Consider the following 25,529-nt stretch of genomic DNA (forward strand, 5'->3'; position numbering starts at 1 on the left):
GCAAACACCTACAGTGTAGTGGAAGTAGAGTTTTTTTCTAAACCCCCATAAGCTATATTCAATCACTGCAGATGCATCAGGTGCAACAAGTTGCAGACTTGCTGTGAATTTTCATTTATGCACTTCAAAGACCTACTGAAGCTTAAATGGAACAACTTAATCCCAGCCGAGGCAATGCATTAAATTGGCATTGTCATCAGGAATGTCCAGCCTGCAAGCTAGAAATTCCAGTTCATAAGCAAGAACAACTTCCTTTACTGACTGTAATGTAGCAGAATAGCCCAAGGTGGCTCACAGGAATATTAATAAAAACCTAACGCCAAGCCACACAAGGATGTATTCAGGTAGATGTCCAACGGCTTGGCCAAAGAGGTAGGTTTTAAGGAGCGGCTTAGAGAAGTAGAGGGGTTTAGAGAGGGAATTCCAGAGGCCAAGGCCTTAGTAGCTGGTGGAACAGTGCAAATCGGGAGTAATCAAGAGGCCAGAGTTGGAGTACAGGTGTCTCTGAAGGTCTATAGCACTGGAGATTACAGAGATAGGGAATGATGAAGTCATTGACGGATTTGAAAACACAGGTTAATTGGGAGACACTATACATCACAGCAAGCAGCGGTGTGATGGGTGAACTACACTTGGCCAGTTAGGTCATGGGCAGCAGAATTCTGGATGACCACAAGTTTAAGGGGGGTTTGGACAAGGTAGGCTGGCCAGGAGAGTGTTGAAACAGTCCCATTTATAGAGTAGCAAAAGGCATAGATGTGGGTTTCATTAGCTGAGGGAGAGGAACGTAATGGAAATACTAGTCTTAATGGTGGCATGGAGATTTGGTCTGAGGCTAATATCAGGGTCAAATGAGATACCAAAGTTACTAACAGCCTGGCTTAGTTTCAGGGTTGTCAGGGAGATGGGCAAGGCAGGAGCTGATGGGGAGGAAGCATAGATTGGGCAAGGAGTGAAGGCATAATCTTCCCAGCACTTTATTAGAGGACATTTCTACTCACTCGGAATATAGTGGAGGAGTCATGAAATGTGGTGGTGAGGTAGAGTTGGGTGTTGTTTGGCATTGCAAACGGACAAGATTGACAGGTAGATGCTGAGAGGCTAAGGGGTTGGTTATTTCAGATCAGGGAAGACAAATTCCTTCACTCAGAGAATGTGAATCTTTAGAAGGCTGAGATCAGATGGATATTTGGATGATAAAGGCGTGGGGATCAGGGAGGAAGTGGTAGACGATCAGCTGTGACCTCATTGAATGTTGCACGTGAAATGGACACACGTTGGAATGAAGTTGCTGAGGAACACAGATGAGTGACCAATAAAGGGGGACTTGTCAAATCTGACTGTAATTGAAATGTAAAATTGCTCCATCTTAGCTTTACACACGATTATTCTTTATTAGAGACGTACAAAATCCTCTCTTCAATGAACAGGACACACAATTTGGAATTTCCACCTGACACTAGTAAAAATTTACAGAAACCTCTTGCGTGCAAGTGGGGAGTCACCGAAACAAGATGTAAAAAGGCTTTATGGTAGGTCATGCCACATCTGTAGCGAACACTCAATCTGCAACTAAGGACACTATGACCTCTCTACTTCACACTTTCAAGGGCTGTTGTATTTAAAGCAGTACCCAGTGCACAGCTGGGGTAGGGCAATGGTAAATGGGGTGGGCAGGTTTGTAACTTGTGAGATAGTTGGCTCCTTGCGATGTACCTCTGGATGCTCCCGATGCATGGCTTCAGTGTTCTCAATACTATCCCGCATCTGTGAAGTCTGCGGTTCCACATTGGCCACCTTGTAACCCACAAAACCAGAGTGGAAATAAGTCATCCTCAATCCCAAGGGACTGCCTGAGAAGAAGAAAGCACGATGCAAAAATGGAATTTGAGTGCGTTTGACATACCACAACTGGCTTTGTTCTCCACTTTTACTACCTTACGTTTTCTGCTGTATTACATAGAATTTGCAGCCTTGAAACTGCTCATTCAGTTCAAATGATCTACATTGGTGTTTTGCGACATGAACCTTTTCCTGCCTTATTTCATCCAACCCAATCACTACAGGCATCTACTTTCTTTCTCCCTTTGCGTTTTCCTTTAAATTCCCTCTAACTAGGTCCATGAGTTGAGGAAGACAGCATTTTCAGAACATCTCAAACTGCTCAACTCCGAAAGACCACATCACAAGAGTGAGCATATACATGCAATACATTCTGGCTGAGCTTTTAAGGTCAACTTTCATCTATTGTTTAATCCAGAGTTTTCAGTAATTCCTTCCAAGAACCTGCACCAAAAAGCACCTAGTAAATTTGAAGTCACTGACTGAAGACAGCCTAAGACGAAAAGAGTTCTCGTTATTGGAGATAAATCAACTCTGCCCCAGGACATTGCTGTAGAAATCGGGCCACGTCCTGATCCCAAATTGACGACACCTTTCCACAATCTACACAGCACAAGTCAGGAGTGCGACGGAACACTCCTCACTTCCCTGGATGATGCAGCTCCAACTCCCGAGGAGCTCAACACCATCCTGGACAAAGCTGCCCACTTGATTGACACCCCATCCGCCTCCCTGAACATTCACACATTCCATCAACACCACACTGTGGCTGCAGCGTGCACATCCACAAGATGGATTGCTGCAACACACCAAGGTTCCTTCAGCAGCAATTCCTAAGATCACAACCTCCACCATGTACTTGTACCTTAAGTACAAGTTGCAGTGTCCCCACTCGAGTCGCAAACTGGCCTAACTTGGATATATAATCAGTGTTTCTTCATCATTGCTGGGTCCAAATCCTGGAACTCCCTCCCCAACAGCACCATGGGAGCTCCTTCACCAGAAGGACTGTATTGGTTCAAAGGCAGCCGCTCATCACCACCTCCCCCAGGGCAATTAGGGATGGACAGTAAATGCTGGCTCTGCCAGTGACAACCACATCCCATAATGCATTTTTAACAAAAGCATCCTTGATTCTAGTTAAACAAGTGCAGGGGAGATCATCTGTTTGAGGTACAACTGCTTGGTCAACTAAAGTCACAAGAAAGATCATTTGTTCCTTACAGGTTGTGGCAATTGCTAAGTTAACTGCCATGCTTTCTACGTTCCAGCAGTGACTATTTTTCAAAACATTCCTGAAAGGGTCTGGAGAATTACAAGTTCTTCTCCTGACTGAAATGCTCGCTTAACCACATTCAGCGATCTGCCATGCTGCATTCGATCTGTCAGTTCCTGCATCCTTTCTTAGTTACGTACAAGTGATACTGGAACTGTAACAAGGTCAAGGTGACACACTCACTGGGTAAATATAATGCGAGCAGGATATCATTCACAGTTGGAAGCGTGACATTTGAAGGAAGCATATACTTTAAACAAGACACCTACTATAGTGCATGACAACTGAGATTACAGAAAAATCACTATCAATAAGCATCAAATGTCCATGGCTCTTGACCGATGCTTATTCACTTCTTAATTACAAATTAAGATGTGTGGCAGGATAGTGTTAAGTCGCACTCCAGCTCAACTTGCTTGCTTTTGCCAAGACAAGACATTCTGCCAGTTTAGCAATGTGAGGTGCCATCTGAACATTCAACCCACTGTAACATTCTTAGGGATCAATACCTACAGTATCTATCAGGCACTCATGGACGGGGGAGATAGCGGATGGAAGACGGACAGACAGATACACACACCAGAAATGGGTCCCTCACAATTGATAGTACATGAAAGGAACTAATTTTTCCCAAAGTTCCTCACTTATATTGGTCTCTATTACAAGAACCTCAAGCAAAAATGAATCACATTATTAACTGAACATGTACCAGTTAAATCAGAAACTTTGAAAATAAGAGACACACGGTTCAAAGGATTTTATTTATGGTTTTGAAGATATTACAATTAATACCTCTTTCAAATGAGATTTCAAATCTTCACACAAACACCAAAAGGAGTATAAACACTTCTACTGGAGAAAGGTTTGGACTACAAATGGAATAAATATGATTTTGATTCTGTGAGGAAATAACCACTGCACTTTAAGTTCACATTGATTTTACTGTAATTTTAAAACCAAAACAAAACTCAGTATTACATTAATGAGCAAAACACATTCAACTTCATATAAAACCATTCAGCAAAACAAATTTTTTTTTTAAAAAGAAAAACAGAAAATCAGACAGTCTACCACGTAATGCATAAACGGCACATGGTTGGCAAGGTGGTTCATGACAATTCTACAAGAACAGAGGCAGAATTACAAACAGAAAATGCCGGGAACACTCAGCAAGGCAGGCAGCATCTATGGAAAAATAAATAGTTAATGTTTCATGATGAACAGTCATCAACCTGAAGTGTTTCTCTATGGATGCTGCCTGGCCTGCGAAGTATTTACAGCATTTTCGGCACCTGCAGTTTTTTGCCTTTCACAAGGATACGGGGAGGTTGATTCTTATGTTTATGAAAAGAGATTTTATTCCAGGGGCAAAGACAAAGTATTACATTTTCTTTTTCTCCAAACTTTGGAGTCACATTTCAGTGCCCAACGTTGCCCTTGAATGCTTGAGGCTGTCAAGACATTCACTCACAATTCAGCTGTCATTGATCCATCACCCAACACCCTCTCCCCCACCTGTCCCTACTCCACTCGACTAAGTGCATCAATCTCATCCCACTTGTAGGCCAAAACAACTTTCTCTGAGGCAGTTGCTGTAGAGACCCAAACACTAGATGGAAGTGAATGAGGGAACACGGATTTATGAAGTGCACAGAAACTCTCTCAGTCTGGAATTACTGATTACCCCCCTCCAGTCATTTTCCTCTTCACTTCTGAACTGCAATCTCTTGCCAATGTTCTGGAAAAACTTCAATCCTTCAATTTTCAAGGAATAAAATGCCCAGCAACAAATCAACACAATGATTTGGTCATGTGCCACAGAGATCTCTAGGTGAAATGTAATCTTAAATGTCACCAATAAGACACTGAAAGCTCTTCATAAAAGGTCATCAACCCAAAACAATGACCCTGTATTTCCTCTCTCCACAGATGCTGCCTGACTAGCTGACTATTACCACCCTTTTTTAAAAAATTCTTTTCAGTTTTGCACCAAGATTTGCACAATATTTCATTCTTCAACTGAACAACTGAAAATACAAACATTATCACAGCAGTGTCCAGAGAAACGCTGCTGGTGAATGCCCAGTGTGGTTTCAGCAGGAAGAAACCTTGTCACGTGCACCCAAACAGTCACAATAGTGGTGTGGATTATACACCATCTGCATGGGGTTTACAAGCAAGGGAACGGAATCTTTCTCAAAAACTTTTCAATGGCAACTTTACAAATGTGGCATGATTAATTTTTAAAACCTCATTAATCAAGACCTCTCCCACTTAGTTAAACCTATCATTGGGTTGGGGAATGTGGCAAAAGCCCAAGGCTTTCAATGCCGATCACTATCCAGGGCCCACTGATGGGAGTGTTCATATGTGAATGTTAATCAGGTACAGAATCAGCCTCAACTTGACATCTTAGGCAGAGAGAAGGCCACCTGGGTGAAGTTCTGAAGGACTTCGAGCAGTGTGCACCAGCACAGAGAGGGGGCAGGAGAACAGGAAAGTTGGGAAGACAACTCCTCTAAGGAACTGAGTGGGTTTTTTTTTAAAAAAAGGCTGAAGCCCTCAAAGATCGAGTTTGTTCTACTGTTCTTTGCTCTTTTCCGGTTCTGGCGAATGGCCATGGATGTAAAACATTAAACCCGATTCTCCTTCCACAGATGCTGCCTGACCTGCTGAGTGTTTTCAGCATTTTCTGTTTTTATTTCAGATTTCCAGCATCTGCATTCTTTTGATTTTCATTCTACTTCACTTTTAACTTTTTGTTTAGCCAATAATCTCAACTAAAAGTTTGATCCAAAGTTTACAGTAATTCACCACATAACCACTTTTAGCTTACAATCAGCTTGGAGCCCTGAAGTTACCTTCATCCGACTCCACTTCCAAACTCTTTGCCTGACAACCACACTGTGCAGCAGAAACTAAACCAGTTGCTAGGAACTGGGGCTCAAGACACAACACAGCTCATTTTCTCTGCAAGTGTTAAATCTTGGGCACATCTTTTACTGTTTCATTTCCATAACAGCAGCTGTACTCTCACCGATCTGCTTCGACATCAGGAACCTGCCAAATTATATCACTAGAATGTTATATCCTATCCAACTGTGCTGAAACACTGGAATTACCATGCCAGAACATTCACGTCCCAGCTATTAACCACCAGTTTGCAAACAACCAGTTAATTAGAAGAAAGATAAATCAGCATAGAACACTACCATGCACATTGCACACAACTGAATCTAAAATGGTGTAGTGTAAGGTCCCTACATGTTGCACTCTGGATTTGAACTTTTGTCAATGCAAAATTCAAAGTCAAAACTTTGCCCAATTGCATATCTATTGACAAGCAACACTTCCAACTTGGACTTTACCGTTCCAGGAGTTAAGTCATTAACACAATCTCCCTTCAGACTTGGTCTTGTTGGTAGAAATTAAAAACATTTCTGACACTCAAATTCATGAACTACAAAATGATATTGTAAAAATTATTTACAACAAAAATAACAAGTCAAGCACAGAATTCAATTGCCTGTAATCACCCTTTCATTGAATAAAAAATACAATTTGGTGTTTAAATACGTGAGAATCAATTAGATATCTTTTTCCTTCAGACTTCTTTATGTTGCTGGATTGAATATATTTCATTGTTGTTTGCAGCTTTTCTCAAGTTAAAATCAACCTCAGTCAACTTTCCAATTAGGAATATTTAGGGACATGACCATCCAAAACTAGATGACCATACCAAATACAAAGTGAGTTTAACAAGTGAAATGCTTACACAAATTCAGGAGCTCCATGTTATTTAATAACATTCAAACAAAGGGAAGGACTGCTTCATGTTAAAATGCAATTTTTTTGACTGGAGTTGGAGGTTACAGAAACAGGCAGATACAGTCACGTCATTTGTACCATGTTCCAGCCAAGAGCGCAAAAATAATGCAAGCTTACTTGCAATTTTTTGGTACTCGTAACACCACATATAGTTATGTGGGAAATGATACGTCAAAAAATATATTCTTTTGGAAAATGGAGTGGACCTGCTCAATATTTAATCAAAAAGGACAAATTTTATTAAATAGTATTCATATGTTCAGTCATTAATAAACTGTTTGCATTGGTCAGACTCTAGCATGCCCATTAGTCAAGAAGAGCAAAGGAGTGATGTCACTGTATCAAACGAGGTTACAGAAATTGTATTATCATATTCTGTACAGCACAGATAAAGCATAAAACCAAGTATAAAACAAAGTAACCTTCAGATAACGAAATAATCAGTCAGCAAAAGCACTCCTGAAAGCTCCCTACCTTTGTAGGATGGGATTATTAAAATAACAAAAGACTCAGTTCCTTTGACCTGACCTGCAGTATCATTTCAGTGGACAAAGAAAATCAATGGCTTAATGCAGGGAGGTGTAGAAACATTTCAAAGTGAAATCAAAAATGGGAATTGTGAGCAGTAGCAAGCATCCTTCTCTACATAATGGGTCAGCACACTGCTGGTGAAAGACTTTGTGCCATCGTGGGTGCATGTCCGTGGATACAAGATTTCCAGGCTGGTGAGGTCTCTACATGGGGAAAATGTCACTGGTATACTTTGTCCAGACATCTCCTAATGTTCAAGGTCTGATGATACATCACCTAAGGATAAAATAAGAACTTTTATTTCATACACTAACGGTGTGTGTGCTCTAGCATGACAAACTCAAAGTATATTTTGAAAGCAACGAGCGTAAAGGAAATTAAGCAGCAAAGTAGTAAGGAGAAAAAAATAGATAATTGAAGCCCAAGGCAAATAAAGTTTAGTTTTAAAAAGTTGTTCAAAGCAATCAGTAGCAGGATAAACTGAGCTGGCTCACACTCCTCAGCAAGAGAGTTCTCTTACAATGGTTGTAGTTTATGGGCCAGTCTACCTGCACTGGGATCGAGTTCTCTGAACTCATACTGGTTGGGGATGATACTACACTATGTGCACAGGGTAGGGTTGAAAGTGGAAATAGAGATTAAGAGCTAAAATGGTGGATTTTGTACACTTGCCTCCTCCAGTCAGCACCAGTGCCTGCAGAATATCAGAGAGCGAGACAATCCCCTTCACTACATCATTGTCGTCTACCACAACTAACCGGTGAACCTACAGAGAGGGAAACACTTGGTCAGTAACACATCGTTATTGCAGGAGATCAATGAAGCAGGCAGGGTAATGGTTGATGTTGTGAAAATTAAAGGTTTACTAGTCCTGGGTATGAGACCAAAAGCAATCCATTTTTCGCTGAATTTACTGCTTTAACACATCTTGATATGTCCCAGCTCTTTGCCCTTCCTTTTTAACAAGACAATCACTAATTCCAGTGCTCTGCGAGGTTTTCTCCTCTTGGCAGTTTGAAGGTGAAAAAGTAACAGGGTTGGAAATGGGAGGGTCAAAAATGACAACATTCAAGAACCGTGGAGTCTTTTTTTAAAATTTCAGCTAACCTGTTTAAGAAAGGAAGTGCTTCCTGTGATCTATTTTGGCACAAAATGTTGATGGATACTTTTATAAAAGGCAATTTCACAAAATGTAGAAAACATTACTGCTATACTGAAATCTTGCAGTGTGAGGTTTTACTAGTTACTGTTCAATAATACAGGAGGTTTTAAGTAAAGTTAATAATGTAGCACGTGTTATGTCATGCCCCATGGGATTTGCTGGAATGTGTGTGTGTTCCATTCATGTCTCCAGTAATATCAACAACGTCTGTTGATATATTAAACACTGAGAAACTCGATTAGTTTCACTCTAAATTTTGCTGAAAAGAAAGTAGAACAAATAGAAACAAGGAAAAAAATTCATTTCTATCACAACACAGTCTGGAAAAGAGATTAAAGTGTTTATGCCAAACATCAGGGTACATGGAGTACTTTGCTCTTAAATCAGTTGTTTTAAATGAGTAAAGTCAATCTGCCCAGTCTACATCTGGTGCTATGGTATTCCCTCCATCGTCAGCTATCAATGAGACCTAGTCTGATGTGCAATTTCTTTGATCAGGGATGAGGGAGGATGAATGAGATACTTGCCCCAGTTAAAAATATACAATCTGTTGCTTACATAAAAATGAAATAGAGCAAAATGTTACACTGGAAAAAGATAAAATATTGGAATTTTGCAGAAATCCAATTTTATGCATTGCTGAGAATGCAAGAAGTAAAGCCACTTATTTTGTACTTTCTTTTAAATAAAGAAAATCGAGAAAAGCAAGGCAGAATTGCAAATGCCAGAAAGAAAAAAGACAAAATAAATGCCAGAAATGCACAGGTCAATCAGCAATTGAAAAATAAAAGGTAGGTTTAGCACGTTTGGGTGTAAATCCATCAAATTAGTTCGGATTAAAAGCAAACAGTTGGAACAACAGTCTGTGTTATATCTTGATAGATACCGAAGGATCTGTGCATTTTCATCATTAGCTTATTTTTAAATATCCCGTCAATATTTCCCCCACTCAATAGAACACTAACATCCTTTACGTGCAACACTCCAATTGGCAATTAAGAAATACACAAATTTTGCTGTTTATTTTGTTTTTGTACAAGCAGGCAAGAAATCTCTATCCCTCTCTACCTACCTAGTGTCTCCATTTTAAAATCATATTGGAGACAATTTCCCTGGTAAAACCTGGCAGATGATTAAATATACAGCAGCAAGTGCACAGCCAACTCATGTGTATTCAGTTTCTCCAAAACAAGTGCAATTCAGACCAGTTAGTGGCAAAACGTTTCAGGTAGTAAGGCCACAAAGAATACAGTTTGTGCCGATTAAGATTCCGACAACACTCAAAAGACGAGGATCTTTCATGGCTCAGTTGCCGAGTGCTTGCCCCAGTGTGAAGCAATCCTGGAATATGCACAAGGACAGGGATGGACATAAAGAATATATTCTTGGCCGATGAACCAGAGGGTGCCAAGTGCTCATGGAACCGTACCTCAATTTGGTCAGCATTTCCCAGGAAAAGGGGGAGAACAACAAAAAAAAATTACAAAGTGTGTAAAATCCCAATGATTCATAACATGAACCATGGTTTTATTAGTTGTTCCATACCTCTGCTTCCACAAGTCGGTTGATAATTGTCTCAAGAGTTTCATGTTTGTAACACTTCAGCACACCCTCAAAGTACTGTGAGCGATGCAGCAATGCTTTGGTCACAGTAATGTCCAGGTTGTTATAGGTCTTCTCTGCAGCCAGGTTCTAAAGCACAAAGTGTTGGTCAGGGAATTGCCAGGGAGCCACAAAAAGAGTGAATACATGTCTTACTGCAATGTACTTACAATGACATCAAACTTAGAATAGATATCCCCCACTCGTCCTGCAGAGGAAAAATTCAGGAACAATTAGCATTAAATAGGTACTCTGCAGGCCAAAAAAAGACATTGGGACTAATAATTCAACTGTTTGACTCTGAAGTATTTGAATAATGAATCTATCTGAACTTTCCTACTCAAACAAGTGAATCTCTCAGTGTTAGTCCATAGGCTAGATACAATAAAGCAATACAGGACAAGTCACGTGGGGGAAAAAAGAAATCGCAGTCAAAGGAATCAGGTTTACTCAGGTCTATTTCCACAATGAGTGAAATAGAAGTAGGAATAAGCCGACTGACACCTCAAGTTTTCTCTGTCAGTCAACAAGATCATGGCTAATCTACCTTAATATCATTTTCCTGGACTATCTCCACATCCCTCGATTCCTTGAATATTCTCTCTTTTGAATGCAATGACTGAGCCTCCACAGCCCTCCAGAGTAGAGAGTTCCAAAGACTTACCAGCCTCCTCAATTCAGTCCCAAATGGCTTACCCCTCGTTCAGAAACTGTGGTTCCCCCTAGCTCTAAACTCCTCAACCAGGGAAGTCCCCTAAGAACTTTGTATGTTTTAATGAGGTCACCTCTCATTCATCTGAGCAGCAGCCTAGCCTACTCAATCTCTCCGACAACAGACCTGCCAGTCTGACAAATTGCCAGCACACTCCCCTCTTGTAAATATGCCCTTCTTTAGGTGAAGAGAACAAAATTGTGCACAATACTCCAGCTGTGGTCTCAAAGGTCCTCTGCAATAGCTGCAAGGTATTTTTACTCTTAAACTCCAAACCTGTGGAATAAAGGACAACAGAGTATTTGCCTTCCTTATTGCCTGCTGCATCTGCACGTTAGCTTTCAGTGAATTATGTACAGGGATACTCAGGTCCCTTCCAACATCAACATTTCCCAATCTTTTACCATTAAAAAAAACCTTGCCTTTTTTTCCTCTACCAAAGTGGATACCCTCACATTTTTACCCCCACACTTCCTCCATCTGCCCTGCTGTTGCCCACTTACTCAGCTTGCTTATATCCCCTTGAAGCCTCTTTGCATTCTCATCACTGTTCAGGTTCCCACTTAGTTTCACGTCACTAACAAACTTGGAAGTGCAACAACTGGTCTCCTCAGCTAAATCATTGACATAGAGGGGGAATAATTGGGATCCAACCACCAATCCCTGTGGCGCCCAAGTAACCACAGCCTGCCAATCTGAGAAGAACCTGTTTATATCTACTTTATGTTCTCTATCTGTCAACCAATTGCCAATCCACGCGTTCTAACCTTGTCTGCCATCTTCCTGTGTGGGACCTAATCGGAAGCCTTCTGAAAATCCAAGTACACCACACCCATGGGCTCCCTCTCAGATACTTTACTAGATACATCCTCAAAGAACACCAATAGATTAGACAAACATAATTTCCTTTTCATAAACCTATGCCGGCTCTGCTTCATTTTCTAAGCATCTTGATACCACATATACTATTATAGATTCCAGCATTTTTGAAGTTACTCATGTCAAGCTAACAGGTTGGCAGTTCCCTGTTTTTTCTCCCGCCCCCCGCCCCCCGAAATAGCGGTATCACATTTGCCACCCTCCAGTCTGTGGGAGCTATTCCAGAATTTATGGAACTTGGGAAGATGATAATAAGAGCACCCACTGTCTCCACAGCCATCACTTTCAAAACTCTGGGACAAAGACCTTCACGTCCTTGGGATTTATTAGTTTTCAGCCTCATTAATTTCTCTAGTGGAGGTTTTCTTTTTTTTAAATATACAGCTTCTTCCATGAAGACAAAGTACTTGTTCTGCCACTTCCTTGATACCCCATCATAAAATTCTCATGTCTACCAGTGAAGAACCCACATTTGCCTTGGCCAGTCTATTCCTTTTCACATATCTAGAGATGCTCTTACAGTCCATTTTTGCATTTCCTAACAGTCAGTCTCATATTCTGTCTTTGCTGTCTTTATCAATTTCCTGGTCATCTTTTTGCTGAACTCGAAAACACTCCCAATCCTCAGGCTGACAACCTTACCTGTGACTTTAAGCCTTTTCCTTGGATTTTACACTACTTTTAATTCCCCACTTTTCTCATTGTGGCTTAAAGGAACATACATTTGTTGAAAATTGTGCATTATTTCTTTAAATGCTAATCAATAATACCCCCAATCTACCCCTCATACCTTCAGTTAGATTGAAAACAGTGAACAACAGCACTTTCCAACTTAATGCAAGAATCCATCAAGTTTACGGTCACTTTTTTCTCGGGCACCTTTATGCCAAGGTTGTTAATTAACCCTTCCCTGCTGCACAGCACTAGATCTAAAATAGCCTGTCCCCTTGTCCATGCTTCAATGTACTGATCTAGAAGTCTATCTCGTATACATTCCAGGAATTCATCCTCTACATGGTTAGTATTAATTTGATTTGCCCAGTCTATCTTTATTCAAGCCCTGTATGATTACTGTATCAGTCCTGTTACATGTACCTCTAATTATATCGTGTCCTACATCAACGCTTCCATTCAGAGGCCTGGAAACCTCTCCCACCAATGCTTTCTGCCCCCTGCTGCTCCTTAGCTCCATCCATGCCAATTCCACAATCTGCCGAGTCAAGCTTGTTCCTAACTAATGAACTGATGCCATCTCCTATCAACAGCACTACCTCACCACCTTTTCCATATTGTTTATCCTTCCAAAACGTCAAATATCCTGAAATATTTAGTTCCCATCTTTGGTCACCCTATAGCTATGTTTTTGCAATGGCAATAAGATCCTACCCATTTACAACTATTTATGCAATTAATTCATCCAACTTGTGAACAGTTAGACAAAATGTCTTTAAATTTAGCCTTTTAATGTTTTTCTGTACTCTGTCCCCATTTGCTGCTTGTCTTGGTTTCCACTGCCTAGTTTACTACCTCTCCAACTCCCACCTTGTTTCTCCCCCTCCCAACCTTCCCCTCAAGTTTCCATCTTTGACGAATCTTCTATATGGGTATCAACTTTACTGTCACCAGAATAAGTACAGTACTTGAATAAAGTGTGTCAAAAGAGCATTGAAACTAAATTACTTTACAATAGCAGAAGTGTTCAAACAGACAACTAGAGAAGTTATGGTGTTGGTCAGCTAATTGTTATGACATGCTCTGTTCCATTTGCATTTGCAGGATGTGACTTTGATGGTGTGTTGAAATACATTTTGCAATGAGGGTTAAAAATAAGAACTTTTATTTACCAGATTCATCCACAACAGGCAATGCAGATACTCTTTTTTCCACAAAGATCCCCAAGGCCACATAAATAGGAGTATTTTTGTTCACCACTGCAATGTTATTGTATGTTCCAATGTTCAACTCTCCCAATGTTTTGGACATAAAATCTGGTTTGGGCATCTCTGAAATCTGCAATAAAAGAATAATCAGAAATACAGCAATTATTATAAAATCAAATGCACAAAAATCCATAAGATTGTTTATGGTTTAGAATTTGGCATCTAAGAGTACATTTCTGAAGTCAACGTCAGATTTTTATTCTTTGTTCAAGAATATGTCAGTTGGTCCTCATCCCCACAATCAAGAATCCCCCAAATCTAACTGAAGTTAATTTATAAATGTTATTTTATCCAAAACCACCACAAAATTTAAACGGGAATATTTCCACGTTGTACAAGACATGTGAGGAGCTCTGCTTCCACTGCAGTACAAATGCTGCACTGGGGAAGTCACTTGATACAGAATCCCACCTCTTTAGTACAAGAAAATTCTGTTCAATGGGTTTTATTTTTATTCATTAACGGACAAGGCTAGCACTTACAGCTCATCTCCAGATACCTTTCTCAACAAAAAAAAAGTGAACACCAACACAGAGACACAATCTGAGCTGCCAGAGGAAGTGGTTGAGGCAGGTATTTAAAAAGGTACTTGGGCAGGTACATGGATGGGAAAGGTTTAGAGAGATGTGGGCCAAACGCAGATAAATGTGATTAGCTTAGATGGGAATCTTGGTCGGCATGGAACAGTTGGGCCGAAGGGACTGTTTCGGTGCTGTGTGACTCTAATTTCAATTCTGTGCCACCGAATTTCAAAAAACACCAGGAGTGAATGGATCAGATCTCCAACCCAAACATCAATGCTGTTCACACTCTAGAGAAATGATTATGTAAAAACAGAGACTAGCCAAAGAGTTCTGTGCACAGTGTGCTTACAGAAATATCTATGCCTAACTCGTATCTTTGACCTGAAATATTACCTCTGTTTCTCTTCCCACAGCTGTGCAGTGACCAGTGATTTCTGTTTGCAGTTTTATTTTAGATTTCCAGCATCTGCAGTTTCTTTTGATTTTCACTAACTTTATCTTTGTTCATTTTGTGGTTCAGGATACTTACAAAGAGTTTGAGAAACTTCAGAATGCGCTTGTGTGTAAGGATGTAGAGCGTATTCCCCGTTAATGGATCAACGACCGGAAGACGATGAATTTTGTTCTTGATCAGCGATGAAACTGCATCATACAAGCTGCAGTGATGGAAAAGGTCAAGAGGCACAACTTGACACTAAATGATACAAGCAGTCACTTAAACTTGGCACAAGATGTTCTCAGTGTTGTGCGTCTGGCTCACCCCCAACTCTTGGGCTGGAGCAGTCACCAGTGTCGTAATTCATTTCATCTGGGGATCGAAAATAGATCATGTCCGCAAAGACATGATGTACAAATCGCCAGAGAAACAGGGAGGGAAGAATGTACCCAACACGGCCCTCATCCTGATGGCTACCTTTGTGTGTGGCTCCATCAAGCTGTGCATAGACCCTGGGTGTGTAAACACTAAGGGTCACTACGTGCTGAAGTTCTATTTGTTCCCAGTGTTGCAATGCATGGGTCTGCCCCTGTTGAAAAAGAATGCTCCATATAACTACCCTTTGCAGAAGAACACCTTTGACCACAAGTTAATCAGGCTGTGGTCTGCACAATGTTAATTCTGGATCAAGTGTGCAAGTTTCCGCAATCAGCAACACCAAAGCTGCCCTGCAGTATAAACAGGGAACTTCAGCAGCAAGGAAGCTAGCATGCATTATAGAATTATTCTGTAACTTAAACGTTGAGGAAGTGAACTATTCTCACAATAACTGCTAAAACTACCAAGAAAAGTTGTTCAGCCCATCAGTTGTTTGCTACTATGAACAAAATTCGATGAATACATGGCTAGTAAACAAAAAGCAATATTCATTATTCCAAATACATCAAGATCCCAATACACAAATCCAAACTCTCAGTACTGGATCTTAGATCCACTTAATTTTTTGTTATATATAAAAAAGAAAGTTATTTTGCTCTCTACTTAGAAATAGTTTCTCTTCCTCTCCACCCATTCCTACAGAACTGACCAAACCCCCACCACCTCCTATCCTCCAACCAGATTCCGCCACCCCAAAGCTTTCCAAACTTCTTCATCTCCACACCTTTGGTGTACTCTTCCCCCCCCCCCCCCCCCCCCCAGTCATCAGCACTTCATGTTCAACTTATTCCACTCTTGCCATTCATCTCCTGTGGTGATTTCCTTCACCCACGTAGATAATGGCTGAAGATGGCCACCTGTGTCAGCCTTACTATTGGCTTAAGCACCAGCTTCATTTTCAACTTAGCTCCTCTAACCCACACACAATTTCAGATACTTAAAGGATCAAAGAGAAGAGTTAATGATAACTTTTGGATGGGGAAAAATTGCCTCAGTTCTGCATACTCCCCAGTTTCATCAATAAAGAATCTATAAAATTCACGTAGTTCTTCACTCTTCAAAACATTATTCATGAACATTCTGCTAAATAGTGTTTGAAAAATCTGCCATTTACTTTCTTTTCAAGAGGGCATAGGACTTTTACAATTCAGTGCAATACAAAATCCTCTAGAACATGTAATTGGGCAGAATTAGCTCTGAGAAATCAAATTACGTACATATTACTGCTTGTGATTAGAATATTTCATTACCTGGCATTTGGAGAGATGCTCACCAATGGTTTAAAAGAGTCTTGTAGGTAAACCTCTAATAAGACAGAAGATAGGGGAAGGGAAAGAATCAATGTGGCAATATTGAATAAATCACAGGAGTTAAGACCACTATACAAGAGAGCTTTTATAAAATTTTCAACTGAACCACTTATTAGGAGCAGTAACAAAACCCTTGCATGATTATTTCCAGACAAATAAACAAAAGTTAAAACACACCTTAAATAAGTTCACTTTCATGCCAGCTACCCGAGTCCAAAACAAATCAGAAGCAAAATACTGTTGTTATGCTGGAAACCCAACACATAAAAACAGAAAATACTGGTAGTTGTTAGAAGGTCAGGCACCATATTGGTGCAGAGAGAACTCAATTTAACGATTCAGGTAAATGAAAAATGGGAGAACTGCAGATGCTGGAAACATGAAATGCAAACAGGCGATGTTGAAAATACTCAGCACAGCCCTTCTGATAAACGAAGGGTCTTCAACCTAAAATCTCAGCTCTGTTTCTCTTCCCACAGATGCTGCCTGACCTGCTGAGTGTTTCCAGCATTTTTTGTTTTTATTAATGTTTCAGATAGATGACTTTTCTGACAAGGTCATCAAACTGCAGTATTAATTTTATTTCTCTCAAAAATAAATCAATTGTTCAAGTGTACAGTATTTTTAAAACCAAAGAACAAAAATTCTTAGTTACACACCACAAAAATTGTTTCATAGCAGGGCAGACAGTACACCAATTACAACTTCAATCTCAACAAAGGCCAGGGCTGGAATCTGGAACCTCACCAGCCTGCAAAGTGATTTTAGCAACTGAACCACTGGAAGAGCAATTGCTTCCATTGCAAACCAATTTCAGCAGGAAGTTATATTCTCCCTTCTCAGGAGTGTAGGGGAGAGGACACAGCTAATTCAATATTACAGTCAATCAGGAGCTATCTGTTTAAACTCTCATGTTCCTCAAAATGTATATTATCATAATCAATTCTATAGTCCAAGGGAATAGTAATCCTGTTACCAAGTTAATGGTGTGGAGAGGTGGGGAAGGGAAGAGAATTCAATAAAATCTTATTGTGCTTTTAAGTGGATTAAAAATGTTTGATAATGGTTGTTTAAATACAATCTTGCCTTCAGAATCCCTCCTTTAAAAAAATTGATAATTTGTAAACAGTGCACCTTTCAGTTTTACAACATTTGTGTACATTAAAAACAGATTAAAAAGCTTTCAGGATTTTTATTCTTGATTAGCTGCAGATTTACATCAAGGATCTGCAAATTATAAAGCAAAGGATTGATTTTTGAAGGATGAGAAACAACCACAGGACACAAAAGGTTCTTTAAATCACTTGCTGGATATGCATATTATTAAAGTCCAAAATGCATTTGGAAAATAACTCATCAGTATTATATAAAGGCCCAACAACAGAATGCAACAATTAAACACTACTCAAATCCTGTCATGACAAGCCAATTGAAGGATACAACCTTCTCCCCTTAGCCCATGTCAAAACACATCCCTGCCTACTCTCCACAATTCCTAAATTCTCACAACCCACAGCCCTCCGTACTGACTTTACCTCTCCATGTTTCGATTTTGTGTTCCTCCAGTTCATAGATCTGAACCTGTACAGATGGAAAAAGACAAGAAATTAGCCACGATCCTCAGAAATCAAATGGTTGCCTCTCCTTCCATTCCCTCCCCAATCTTCAAGTAACCTTAACTGTGGGTTTAGGGAACAGACCAGCAAATTTCAAGTACGATGCCTATCTGTACTGAATACCAATGGCTAACAGAGCAGCTACAATTAGCCCATGGCTTCACTCCATAGTTTAGCTGAGAAGGAGAGAGGCAAGAGAGAAAGGGAAAGAAATGGGTCAAGGTTTCCACTTCTAATCTGGGAAGGCTGACACTTGGTAGAAAGCACACGTAGATGCCAAGATGTTTCCACTCGTGGGAGAATCTTAAATGAGGGGACGTAGTTACAAGAGGCAGTCAGAGTCATACAGCACAGAAACAGGCCATTCGGCCCAAGTCATCCATGCCAACCAAGTTGTCTACCTGAGCTAGTCCCGTTTGCCTGTGTTTGGCCCACATCCCTCTAAATCTTTCCTATCCATGTATCTGTCTAAGGTGTCTTTTAAATGTTATAATTATACCCACGTCTACAGCTTCCTCAGACAGCTCGTTTTATTAAGTGAAAGCAGGTTCAGACTTAGCTGTGGTGCTCTCCATGAGGGAACAGAATTGACACAGAATTAAAGAACGGCCACATGGATAAGGTATCAGCACACATGCATCCATGTTTCTTCAGGGCAGGCTGGGGGAATTCAATGCAACTTGATGGAACTGAGAGTTGAGTACAACCAGGGGCTATTTTTTGTAGGTATATGGCGTTAGCAGCCAAAGACAATTTGCTGCTGAAAGTACATCTTCACTGAGATTAAGTGATAAAGGTCCTTTGAGATTCAAGGTCAGTGTCAATTTACTTAATGCAGAGACGTGCTGAGAATCATTAACACCACAGTATTTAAGATTCATTGGAACCCCTGCATATGCGAGTGCATGTGTCCTTACGTACCAGTGGTGACTTGTAGTATCTGTGTAAAATATTAATGAAGTCTGTGATTGTGAGCATGCCTGCAATAGAACAAAAAAACAGTCAAAATGGAAAGCAGACTGAAGCTCTTTTATTTGCATATTATTAACATTAGTAACCTTCATTTGCACGACTTCCTGGCTAAATGTGCATATGGTAACTTGGAGTGTACGATGAATAAACGCAAACGACCAAATTCCACTTTTTAATTGATTGACAGAAGCAATCCACGATCCGGGTGACTCTGTCGCCATGCACACGCGCTCAACCCTGTCTTCAGTCCCTAATATTGCATCGTTGTATCGCGTTGGTATAATCAGCTCTTAAGTACCTGCAAGGAATCAGACTCGTACTGAAAACACATCTTAATTTGTACTTTTGAGATCTTCATTTTTTAAAAAATATTCAGTCTGCACTGGGGAAATTTGACAGGGCCGGTGCACATCATTACACTGGTGCCAAAGTCACTGGAAAAACATGATCTTTCAGGATAGCACCAACCAGTGTAAAACTTTGCCAAAACCAAACCCAAGTTTTTAATGCTCAAAACACAGAGTTAGTTTGCTAATGGTACAAGTCATATTTTAATGATCGAAAAGGCTTGCCTACCCTGATTTCTTTTCAATCATTGGATCCACACCTCACATATGTTTTTGTATGCTTGGCAGATTGTTTGTAACAATCAAATAGGCACCGAGAATAATGGCTCCCTGCTCATCTTGCTTTGAAAATGGACCTTGTGTGTACCACCCGTGTGAGAGTGTGTGTTACAAGCCTGCTTTCACATCCCATTTTACCACTATTAGGCACACACCTCTCACTCCAGCAGAACAAGCCATCATAGTTCAGGCAAAGCTGTGAACCAGTGAAATTGTTCCATTCAAACCACTGACTCTGAAGCTGGAATGCAGATCAGTCATCTCTGAGCTACTTACTGAACTGTCTGGGAAGCAAAATAAAAGCTTAGCATTACCCTCCCCAATTTATTTATCGCCCATTCAACGACACACCCCCTTAATACCTAGGGACCACTGTTAGTTTGTCATTGCCTGGGTGTGTCCAGTGGGTTCCTAACCCAGGTGAATGCCAGGAAAGAGTTACAAACTACCTCGCGCTAATCGACATCACCTCTGGCTTGCATCTTTCCAATAGGTGCATCGCCATGTTTGCTGTGGAAAGGGAGTTGTGCATAACCACAGAATAATAATTCTTGCAGGTAACAGTGGTGGTAATGCTACTTGGATGAGGGGCATTCAACAGTAGCCCTCCCCAGCAGATACAGGCCAGGGTCAATAGCTACTGTGAGGCCCATCAATTACAAAGTCGCACCGCACTTACTACAAGATCCATTATCTGTAACAATTGGTTATTCTTGGGATATTAGTTCTACTTTTAAGCGTTACCACAGTAATGATTCTTCAGAATTGCTTCAGAAAGGTATGCAATGACATCAATGAGACTCACCCACAAAGCTCTGCGTTTTGCTATCCCAGAGGGGAGCAGCACGGACTCCATTTGACACCAGGGCAAAGAAAGCCTTCTTAACCTGAGGGAGAACAGAAAAGAGGCAAGGATCACATATTCAGATTCCCACAAAGATCAGTCCTTGAAAATCCACTCCTTTCTCACAGGATCTGGATTTAAATCAACAGACAAGTGACAGATAAATAGACAATCTTAAATTCGGTCATAAATAGGTAGAGTTGTGCGTCTTACTGTCCTAACACAAGGCAGTGAGGAGCCAGATTAGGGTCCCGCATGGTAGGCTGGTCCACAAGGGATCTGAGGCGTGTTGGCAAACTGGATCTAGAACTGGCTGGTTGATTGGAGGCAGAAGGTAGAGGTCCGTGGGTGTTTTTCTGACTGGAAGTCTATAACAAGTAGTGTACTGCAGGGATTGGTGCTGGGACCCTTGTTTGGAGGAGAATGTGGGGGCTATGACAGAGATCAGCTGGAAGGTTGAGTGGAGCAGTGCCAGGTGGACTTTAGACCAGACAAGTGTGAGGTAATGCACTTTGGGAGGTCAAATTCTGTTGGGACAAAGAGTAAATGGCAGGGAGCTGGGAGCATTGATGTACAGAGAGACCTTGGGGTCCAAGGCCAGAGCTCCCTGAAAGTGGTGACACAGGTGGGGTAGTGAGAGAGGGTTTTTAAGTAAGATTTCCTTCATAGGTCGAGGCATTGAGTACAAGAGTTGGGACATCGTATCGCAGTTGTACAACTGTTATGGACTCAGTGAAAGTCCCTTTAAGATAGAGAGTGTGTGTGTATGTGTGTGTGGGGCGTGCTTACGTCAATAGAAGATAAAGGACGTAATGACGTTGTTGAAGAAGGCAGAAGAAGAAGGAGAGAGAGAGAGAGAGAAGGGAGAGAGACACCAGCCTGCTTGTTTTCTCTATCGATGGATGAGAAACAATAACTGTGTTTGCCACTGAAATCCATGTATGGAAGTTGGAAGTAATCCGGTGGAGTTCACTTTGTTGCTGACCTGTAGAAGGAAACAGGTATTTGTGTGTGGACGACCACGGTTCGGATGCTTTCGGGGTGAGGAAGTCACTACCGAGTAAACACTGAAGTGTCGTTTGGGTTCCATCGTGGAACATTTGGATTTCGTATGTACTCTCTCTATGTTTTTCTACATCTACATCTTATCTTCAGACAACGGTGGCTGTTGAAGAAGCCCTTGCTCATGTTTCACCTTATGGCTTGCGGAACTGAACTTTAAGAACCATTCAGGAACTGGGAGTTTTGGACTTTGTCACACACACACACACACGACGAGTTTAGTTTTGGGGTTAACGTTCGAGGTTTAACATTCTTGAATTCTAACATACTAACATTTTTACTTTTATTTTACATATTATCATAAGTAGTGATTAATAAAATAGTTTTTAACACTAAATCATGCTCAGTGTGTTTCTTTTGTTGCTGGTTCGTGACAAAATTGGGGGCTCGTCCGGGATAGTTCCCAAGGTTAACGAGATTCGTCCGGGATCCAATCCAAAGATTAACGAGTGTCGTCTGGGATCGTTCCCCAGATTGACGAGATTTGTTCGGGATTCAATCCAAAGATTTTTGAGGGAGGTCTGATAAATTCTTTTTAATTGGCTTGTGTGTGTGGAAACCAGCAGCAATGGATATTAAGGCATTTTTGGAGTCACCAACCCAAAAGGGATTGGAGGTGGCGAAAAAGGATGATTTGATAAAGATTGCTACAAGGCTAAACCTTACAGAAGTAAAGCAGTCTATGAGAAAGGCAGATATTCAGAGACTGATAGCTGGCCATTATGTGGAAAAGAAGGTGTTTGAGAAGGAAGTGTTAAAACAGTTTCCTGGCAGTGAAATAGCAATTTCTGAGGCACAGGTGCAGCTGGCAAAGATAGAGGCTGAACGAGAACAAACCCAGTTAAAGATAGAGGCTGAACGAGAACAAAAGAGATTAGAAGCTGAATGAGAGCAAAAGAAATTAGAGGCCGAACAAAAGAGATTAGAGGCTGAACGAGAGCAAACCCAATTAAAGATAGAGGCCGAACAAAAGCTAACTCAGATGAAGATAGAGGCTGATCTAGCAATGAAGCAGATGGAATTGAAGAGGATGGAGCTGGATAGTGAGGAAAAGGAGAAACAGAGGCAGCATGAGTTACAAATGAAGCGTAGGAGTTTGGAATCTGATTCTGATGATGGTTTTTCAGCCAGCAGGGAGGTTCGATTAGTCCCTCCTTTTGAAGAAGATCAGGTTGATCAGTATTTCCAACATTTTGAAAAGGTTGCTGTGAGTTCAAACTGGCCAAGGAAAGGATGGGCTCTTATGGTACAGAGTGTGATTAAAGGTAAAGCTCAAAAAGCTTATTCTGCTTTGTCTGCTGAGGATGCAGCTGATTATACCAAGGTAAAACAAGCTATTTTGAAGGCCTATGAATTGGTCCCTGAGGCTTATAGACAAAAATTCAGAGACTTGAGGAAATCTGCAGATCAGACTTATATGGAATTTGCCAATGGAAAGAGAATATGTTTTGAACGATGGTGCCTGGCTAAAAATGTAGATGGGGATTATGATAAATTGACAGAATTGATGTTAGTGGAAGACTTTAAAAGATATGTTCCAGCTGAGATAACTACATATTTAAATGAAAAGGCAGTGGAAACTTTACAAGAAACTGCTAGGTTGGCAGATGATTATGCTTTAACCCATAAATCCAAATGGGGACAACCTAAAACCTTTCAAAAGAGTTACAAAGACAATCCAGGTAAACCGGAGATTAAATTGGGAGGTAATCAAAAAGGAAAAGATGAAAAAAAGCCAGGGCTGGAGAAACCTGTTGAGCGTACTTGTTATTACTGTAGGAAACCTGGCCACGTGATATCTAATTGTGCCCTTTTGAAGAAAAAGAAGGAAGCTGGGCCCAATGCTTGCTTTCAGGCAATTAAAAATCAAAAAGGTTTAGGAGATGCTGTTAAAGACCAGTCCTTGCAAGAGGGAAAAGCGGAAAAGTTGGAGGAGGTGAGAAAGGAATTCCGTTCGTATGTATCAGAGGGCTTTGTTTCACTGAATGATGAGTCACCCCAGGTGCCAGTGAAAATTCTTAGAGATACTGGGGCTAGTCAATCTCTCTTGCTGGACAGTGTTTTAAATTTTGGTGAAGAAAGTGACACTGGTGAAGTAAATCTAGTACGAGGCGTTACAGGTGAGACCATGTCTGTCCCTTTTCACAGGGTGATTTTAAAGTCAAAGTTCGTAGAAGGACCAGTCGAGATAGGGATAAGACCTAGTTTGCCAGTGGAAGGAGTTTCTTTGTTATTGGGAAATGACCTTGCAGATGGAGAACTTGTTCCTGTGGTACGGTTAACGACCAAACCAAGGATTGATGAGTCTGAGAATGATCCAGATGTTTACCCATCATGTGCGGTGACTCGAGCTAGAGCTAGAGAATTAGCCAAGACAGACAGTCCGGTGCAGTCTGATGTAGTTCCTTGTGACAGTCCTAAACAGGAAGAAAATTATGATGCCTTATCTGAGACTTTTCTGTCTTCACTGGAGGATCAACATCCTTATAGTGAGCCTGAATTTAAAGATTTGTCTTTGTCGAGGAAGGATTTTATGGTGGAACAGACAAAGGATCCTGAGTTGACAGAATTGAAAGAAAACACAACTCTGTCATGTAAACATGCTAAAACCTTATTATGAGAGGGATTCAGTTGTGGCCTTGGTGGATGGTGTAAAGGTTGTTTCTAGAATGCCTGATGTTGATGTTGAGGAAGGCCAATTTAGACCAAATATTGTTCCATCGAAACTAAAAAACCAAAATATCCTGGAGAACCTTGAAACGAAGTTGGACCATTTACAAGTTTCACAAAAACAACAGATGAGAGAATTAATTTTAAAATTTAAAAATCTGTTCCTAGATGTTCCAAACAGAACATCGATAATTACCCATGATGTTGATGTTGGGGATGCAAAACCAATCAAACAACACCCATATCGAATGAATGTGGAAAAAAGTAAACTTGTTGATCAGGAAATAAAATACATGTTGGAAAATGATATTATTAGACATTCTACTTCAAATTGGAGTTCGCCCTGTGTTATTGTACCTAAACCTGATGGAACTGTTAGATTTTGCACAGATTACAGGAAAGTGAATGCTGTAACAAAGTCAGATGCTTACCCTATTCCTAGGGTGGATGATTGCATAGACAGAGTGGGAAAGGCAAAATTTCTTACAAAGATTGACCTATTAAAAGGGTACTGGTGTGTTCCATTAACAGATAGAGGAAGGGAAATTTCAGCCTTTGTAACCCCTTCTGGATTGTATGAATACAATGTTTTGCCATTTGGAATGAAAAATGCTCTGGCAACATTTCAAAGAATGATTAATTCAGTGATTCATGGGTTAAAACATACAGATGCCTACATTGACGACTTAGTGACTGGGAATGATACATGGGAGGATCACATCTCTGCGTTAGAAAGGTTGTTTGAAAGACTTTCCAAGGCTAACCTTACAGTTAACTTGGCTAAAAGTGAATTTGGCCATGCCACTGTGACGTATCTTGGTTATGTTGTAGGTCAAGGCAAGCAAGCTCCTGTTCAGGCAAAAGTTCAAGCGATATCTGAGTTCCCTATTCCCACAGGTACGAGGACTGTTAGAAGATTTTTGGGAATGGTTGGATATTACCGAAAATTTTGTAAAAATTTTGCTGATATTGCTCTTCCCCTAACTAATCTTCTGAAGAAGGGAGTAAAGTTTGTTTGGACAGATTCTTGTCAAGAAGCATTTGAGAAGCTGAAAGCCATTTTATGCTACCATCCTGTGCTCAAATCACCTGACTTTGAAAAGCCATTTTCATTAGCAGTAGATGCCAGTGATGAAGCTGCAGGAGCTGTGTTGTTGCAGAAGCGTGACCTTGATGATATTGACCATCCTGTAGCTTACTTTTCAAAGAAATTTAATGAGCATCAAAAGAATTATTCCACCATAGAGAAAGAATTACTG

The 25,529-nt window shown here is 40.6% G+C and overlaps 1 protein-coding gene across 3 annotated transcripts in view; it reads right to left on the minus strand.

The window, feature by feature from the left end:
• Positions 1-3,866: 3,866 nt before the first annotated feature.
• The window catches only part of LOC127566989 (5'-AMP-activated protein kinase subunit gamma-1-like), a 64,232-nt gene continuing 42,569 nt past the window's right edge, over positions 3,867-25,529 (minus strand). For all 3 annotated transcript variants that reach the window (XM_052009577.1, XM_052009576.1, XM_052009578.1), the window contains 10 exons: positions 20,500-20,581; positions 19,018-19,076; positions 18,016-18,061; positions 16,421-16,475; positions 14,826-14,952; positions 13,677-13,842; positions 10,412-10,449; positions 10,185-10,331; positions 8,150-8,243; positions 3,867-7,753 (listed from right to left, as the gene is read on the minus strand). In XM_052009577.1, the coding sequence (XP_051865537.1) occupies positions 7,725-7,753; positions 8,150-8,243; positions 10,185-10,331; positions 10,412-10,449; positions 13,677-13,842; positions 14,826-14,952; positions 16,421-16,475; positions 18,016-18,061; positions 19,018-19,076; positions 20,500-20,581 (843 nt within the window). In that variant the 3' untranslated portion in view covers positions 3,867-7,724. The remainder of the gene's footprint in view (positions 7,754-8,149; positions 8,244-10,184; positions 10,332-10,411; positions 10,450-13,676; positions 13,843-14,825; positions 14,953-16,420; positions 16,476-18,015; positions 18,062-19,017; positions 19,077-20,499; positions 20,582-25,529) is intronic.

The sequence above is a fragment of the Pristis pectinata genome, chromosome X, assembly GCF_009764475.1.
Source record: "Pristis pectinata isolate sPriPec2 chromosome X, sPriPec2.1.pri, whole genome shotgun sequence".
Classification (NCBI taxonomy): domain Eukaryota; kingdom Metazoa; phylum Chordata; class Chondrichthyes; order Rhinopristiformes; family Pristidae; genus Pristis; species Pristis pectinata.